This window comes from Sabethes cyaneus, chromosome 3, assembly GCF_943734655.1.
Source record: "Sabethes cyaneus chromosome 3, idSabCyanKW18_F2, whole genome shotgun sequence".
In the NCBI taxonomy this organism is placed as follows: Eukaryota; Metazoa; Arthropoda; class Insecta; order Diptera; family Culicidae; genus Sabethes; species Sabethes cyaneus.
Window position 1 is genome coordinate 143577379 of NC_071355.1, and position 6000 is coordinate 143583378.

General features: G+C 38.4%; 1 protein-coding gene across 2 annotated transcripts; it reads right to left on the reverse strand.

Moving 5' to 3' along the window:
- Positions 1–3857: 3857 nt before the first annotated feature.
- LOC128743411 (39S ribosomal protein L10, mitochondrial) lies at positions 3858–4779 on the reverse strand. 2 transcript variants are annotated; one of them, XM_053839974.1, is made up of 2 exons: positions 4697–4779; positions 3858–4632 (listed from the first exon to the last, which is right to left on the reverse strand). In XM_053839974.1, exons 1-2 carry the CDS (start codon positions 4716–4718, stop codon positions 3893–3895), a joined length of 762 nt encoding a protein of 253 aa, XP_053695949.1. In that variant the 5' UTR covers positions 4719–4779; the 3' UTR covers positions 3858–3892. The 2 variants fall into 2 exon arrangements, with proteins under 2 accessions (XP_053695949.1, XP_053695948.1); XM_053839973.1 differs by having other exon boundaries at positions 3858–4635; positions 4697–4772.
- Between the last annotated feature and the right edge of the window lie 1221 nt (positions 4780–6000).

Here is a 6000-nt window from a genome sequence, read left to right on the forward strand (position 1 = left end):
CTTTAATCCAAGGAATTGTGTCGAAAAACTTCTTCGATACTGTCTGATAGTTTAAATTAAATAACGAACCCATAGAAGAAAAAGACAAATTAGTTTTCATCTTGATAAAAACTATCAAAACTTGTTCCTCGAGAGGTACGTTCGAATGGGTTTTTGCCTTGTACATCGACAGAGATTCAATAGCATTGACAATTGACCGAACCATTTCGGGGGAGCTCAAGCCAGTCCAAGCTGTAAATTCGGCATTGTTCCTAAACTGGATTGCCATAGCTCGTTGGCGTCCATTAAATAGAGAGTCAATATCGAGTGTGTTCACTTGCGTAGCCGTATCGATACATTCTTTGATATCAGATTGTACCGCAACATCAACTTTTTTGTTCAGTTTATGTAAAAGATCTCCCGAACACTTCTTATTTGCATTTCGTTTGGTAGCCCTTTCAGCACGTCGCACAGCCAGCGATTTTTTTGCAGGGCTCATATATGGTTGCGGCAAGTTTACATCAGGTATTGCTCCGGATTTCAATATTAAGCGATTTGTTTTACGACGTTTTACTGAAAGTCGAAAAACTCAATTCATTCACAATTCAATTCACAGCATATAATGAAATTTCAAAGTACTTACATGGAGATATGAAGTTACTAGAACTGAAGTGCGAACTGCACACCCTAGCAGTTGCCGTTGGTTCAATCTTTAATCGTAGATTATGAACCCAAATTTTCCAGCGCTCTTTGTCACTTTTTTTAGGAAAAGCATGGAAGGAATGTCCTGAAGCATACCGTTGTAAGCATCCTGGTACAACGCAAACCATTCGACTGACGTTTTTCGCTCGTGGCAGCTGATTCGATGCAGATTCCTCGTCAATGTTGTTGGGATCCATGTTAATATACAATCTACAAATATTATTTATTATTTAAAATAGGACTGGCGAACTGTAATTTTGCTACAAAAGATATCTTTATTCGAAACTTCTATCATTGCCTATGTTAAAATAAACAAATTTACGTGCAAATCAAGGGCAATATCTTGGTTTTTAATACGAAAAGAATAAAAACTTAGGTACCACTATAAACAACAATTTATTTTGTTTCTATTTCAATCACACTTATGCAGATTAGTGTATACTTTTATTTGTTAATTTTTCGTTTAAACTTTGTACTATAAACTAAACTGAAAATACACGATCAATTGAAGTACCTGCCACTCTCGCACTTCTGTATCAATTTCGGTACCTTCCTCGAAAACAGATTCCTGAATAATAAAACTTTAAGGCACTACTTCACAAAACAGCAAACGTTATTTTGGAGTACGCGAATTTAACCAGTAAAATACGTGCAATTTTTTCGTTCAATGTTTACATTTCGTTCACTCACGCGACCGAATAGTGTAGATGGCTCCACTGTTTCACTGGCAGAGCGAATTGCTCTCCTTGTCTCTTACCGTTCGTATGACAAATTCTCGCAACACATGCAAAGCAATTTCAGTTACACTGAAACAAATGATTTAGTTTCATTAGATTTATTTTACGTTAATTCTTCTAACTTCGTACGTTCCCTACACATAGAACATTAACATTCCATAATCACTATGGCCCCGTACAGAGTAAACGCGACAGCGACGCGACACGACTTCGCTCTCATGTTGCCAAATGCACAGTCCTGCTTCGGGCGAAAAAGGGCTGCGCGTATAACTACAGCAAGAAATGTCGCGTCGCGTCGCATGTCGCTTGCACTCTGGCGGTACCCTATGTGTCGACCAACATGCGTTACAAACGGATGAGTCGCTCCTGATTTCGGAGCTACCTGAGAAACGTCGAATGTAGACGGGAAAGAAATCCAAAATCCTTCTGGAAGCATGTCAACAAACAGCGATAAGACAATAACCTTCTTTCGGTCATGTCCTTGGGTAATGAATCTGCAGAACAGATAGAACAGATTTCCCAAATGGAAACGGAATTTGGGAAATGGATTTCCCAAATGGCGCGGAAATTCTCCAGTGTATTTATTGACGAAAAGAGCAGAAATTTCTGCTGCCCTCTAAAGCATTCCAGTACTTAGTAATAGCTTCATGTATCACCCTATCGACGAAGCGATGGTCATATCAGCCGCTGCAAAGCTAAAATCCTCTCGTTTTCTCGGACTGCGATTCTTCTGAAACATTCTAACACCCTGGCTCCATCGAAACTCTGTTTACCGAAAAAACCATATTATTTTATCAAATCTTTCAAAAAATAAAATTTTTATCTCCTTTTTAGGTGGATTAATCAAAACTTCATGCCAAAAGTTGCTTTTGATGACATACAACAACTTTACTATAGGTAGTACTTATAGCATTTTAATTTACGTTTTTCCTCTTAAAAACGTCCGGTTCGCGTTTTTCGCTTTTTAAACCACTGTGCAATGGGTTGTATTCTCAATCACCTCTCTGATCGACTGCTGGACTGCTCGATTGCTCAACTGGTTGACTGCTCGACTGGACTGGTCGACTAGGCTGCTCGACTCAACTTTTCGATTCAACACTCGACGCAACTGCTCGATTCAACTGCTTGATTCCACTGCTCGACTGTACTACTCGACTCAATCGCTCGACTCGACTGTTCAAATGAACTGCTTGACTCAGCTACTCGATTGGACTATTCGAATCGGCTGCTCGACTCAACTGCTCAACCCGATTGCTCGATTCAACTGTTCGTCTAGACTACTCGATTTGATTGCTCGACTCAACTTTCAGCTTGATTCAACAGCTCGACTAGACTGCTCGACTTAGCCACTCAACCCGACTGCTCGACTCAACTGCTTGACTTAACTGTTTGATTCGACAACTCGACTTAACTGCTCGACTCAACTGTTCGACTTAACTGCTTGACCAGACTGCTCGACTAGACTGCTTGACTAAACTGTTCGATTCGAGTTCTCGGCTCAACTGCTCGACTAAACTACTCGAAATTTTGTTCTAGCACAGGAATATTTACGGGGCATGTTGTACGATCCTCATTGTCGTCAGCAGCAGCTTCGATCCGGGTTGGTTCTAACTGTTTTGAAGCTCTATTCACCTCGATCTTGGGTTACTCGTCGCTCATTTCCCAGGCGTCTCTAAAGTCGCAGTTTTTTTATTTAAAAAATAAAAAATGTCACTTTAGACCTGAACGAGCCATCTCGCACGTTGAGTCCCTCTGTTCTGGGTGCCGGTTATAAGAATATTAGAACAATGTAACGTCCGTATAAATAGAATACTGTTGTCCGAGATAGTTTAGTTGCGTAACATAGATGGTCAAGTACGATCATGCGGTGTTTTATTCTGCCGAAAATTTGTCCTGTTTCGCTGTCCATTGAAAGCTGATACTATTCGTCTTCTGGCCCGTTTCGTTTGAGCTTTTGTCATTCATGTATTTCATCTTCGACGCGTTTATTTTAGGCCGTATTCTCCTAGCCACTGCTGTCAGTTTAGCGCAAATGGCCTCTGCAGTGGCAAAGTTTCTGGTTTTAATATCAAAGTCACCTGCGTAGCCAAGAAGTCTGCTGCCTTTTCTGAAAATCAAACCACCGGTTTAGAAATCGTCGGATCACTTCAAGAGCGAAGTTTAAAATCATGCAAGATAAGTTGTTAGCACCTTCACTGCATCTCGAAGAGACTCGATCCGATGGACTCTAACAGCCTCTCGTAGCCGAGATTCGAACATTTGGTTTCTATTATTTCAATCTTATCTTTCTAGTCAAAGGAACAGTCAATTTCAACCAAAATAGCTTTTAACTGAAAATAATTCCCCATTTCCTTAATAAACTCCTTACGGTCAGGCTATGTCAAATTTTTTTTGTAATAATGAATAATAACTGTGAGACACTTATTTTGCATTGTAGATATTATATGAAACTATATTTTTTCAATTTTGCTACATTAAACATTACTATTTTCCGTACCATCACTGCTAGAGTCAGCAGTTTTACTTTTTTCATGTCGTACGAACGCCTCCAACACATTCACTAGCTGATTCTGGTGACCCTCCAAATCTGAGACAATCTGCGCTCCAGTACTGCTCAATATTGCCGCCAGTTGTGCACGAGCGGTCGTCAAGTCCGGTAGAGACGCAAAGTTTACGAACTCATTTTTACTCAAAAACTGTCCATTTATGATGCCAGCGACTAACACAAACTGGGGCGTTTTCTTCAGTACGTTTAGCAGCTGTTTCACTTTGGTCTCATCTGGGCCAAATACTAGCGCTGTTTTGGTTAGAAACAAGGGCTGAATAGCCTCATATTTTGTGTTTTCTACCGCTTGCCGTATGATGGATTTGCCGTACACTTTTACACTCATTTGATAACGATGTAGAGCAACTTGCGCCTTGAAAAAATCTTCCTGTTTGATCGAATTCAGATGGATAAACGCAACTATGCTACTCTGGTCCAGCCAGTTCCGAACCTCCCGAGCGATAATTTTTTCGTACGTATTTTCCACCACGGCCAATTTCTCTTTCTTGGTATCAAAGCACGGTGCATTGAACTCGGGTTCTTTGTAAATTGGTTTGACCAGCTCCAGTACACGAGCCCTTTCATAATGTGGTGCACGAGGTCGCTGAATGTTTATTTTACCACGGAATCGTTTCAGACTTAGCAGCGGGTTACACGGTTGTAAGAAAGCTGCTGCAAGTAAAATAAGTAAAATAACTATAAACATATAAATATTATAAATCAAAGTACAAACCTTTCAGCGATATACTAGACATTTTTAATTTTTTAATTCTAACTCTCTTGAGTAAAATGCAGAACTACAAGAAAAACAAAAAGGTACGGAACGCAGCAAAGCGAACATAAACAGAATTATGTCAAGAAAAGAAGTTCCACTACTAACCGCACGTGGCGACTTCTGTGAATTTACCTACACGCTTAAATGGATTTACCTAATTATGAGTACAAAAACTACCCTTTTTTAAGTTCGCCTATGTGAACAGTGATTTTGAGTAGTTTCAAGTTATTAGATTTAGTAAAAATTACTCATTTCTCAAATAAAAACGCTTCACTTATTTTTGAGTATAATGATTTGAGTCAAACTAACCAATAATTGCTTAGAATATTGAAATTGTATATTTTGTTAAAAACTATGTTTGCATCACTCAAAAATAGGTACTTTTCATTATTTGTTGAAAACTAAAAATGAATAATGTTTTCTTATTTGTGCATTGAATGCAACTATATATAAAGATTTATCTTTTGCATCTTGATTCAATAACGGATAACTTCAAATCATTTATGAATATGTATATTTTATTACTAACTGCTCAAAACGGGCTTTTACTGAAGCATGAATAGTTGTTGCTTACAACAAGTAGTTAAAATTTTAAATAAAAGTAGGTAAATTTTATTGAAAATAATTTTGAAGTTGCCTAAAATTTGGTAGTTTTTTCACGATAACTCGTTTTACCCAAAATTGGACGAAAACATTTGGATTGATTTGGATGCATGCAATTATACAGACAAGACAAGGACAGAACACAATATCGCGTATTGCTCCCTTTCTCTGTTCAATTAGTTGCTTTTACTCGAAAATAGGTAGTTTCTTGTAATGATTCTACCTAAAACTGGAGGAAAATTTTTTTTCGTATGCATTTGCGTTGGTCAGAAGGGAAGGGTCAGAAGAGCGATTCGCGTTGACGGCACTAAACCATCTCTTGCAAACTTATAGAAATACCCGTATGGGAATGCGGGTAAAAATCTGCAAAACTGTTTCGATCTCTTGCGCTCTTTAACAAATTCCTATTCTGCTTCGCTTCTTTTGGAGGTGCTCTCCCTTTTCTATTGCTAACGTTTGCGTGATAGAAAAAGATATTTCGCTCTCTTTTCTTTTTCTTTGAAACCTGAACCGAAAATCATCAGTTTCACAGTTTGTCGTTGTCAAAAGTTCGGTACGGACGTCTCTCATTGCTCTTGTGAATATTTTTTGTTGGATTTTTTTGTGAGAAGGTAAGAGAATTTTTAACATTAATTTATATCAATTAATTTTTTTATTTT

Excerpts from the sequence above, each read along its gene's own strand:
- LOC128743411 (XM_053839973.1), bottom strand. The coding sequence starts at position 4,718 with ATGTCTAGTATATCGCTGAAAG. Across the intron at positions 4,636-4,696 it reads GTCTAGTATATCGCTGAAAG|CAGCTTTCTTACAACCGTGT; the intron begins GTTTGTACTTTG and ends TTTTACTTGCAG.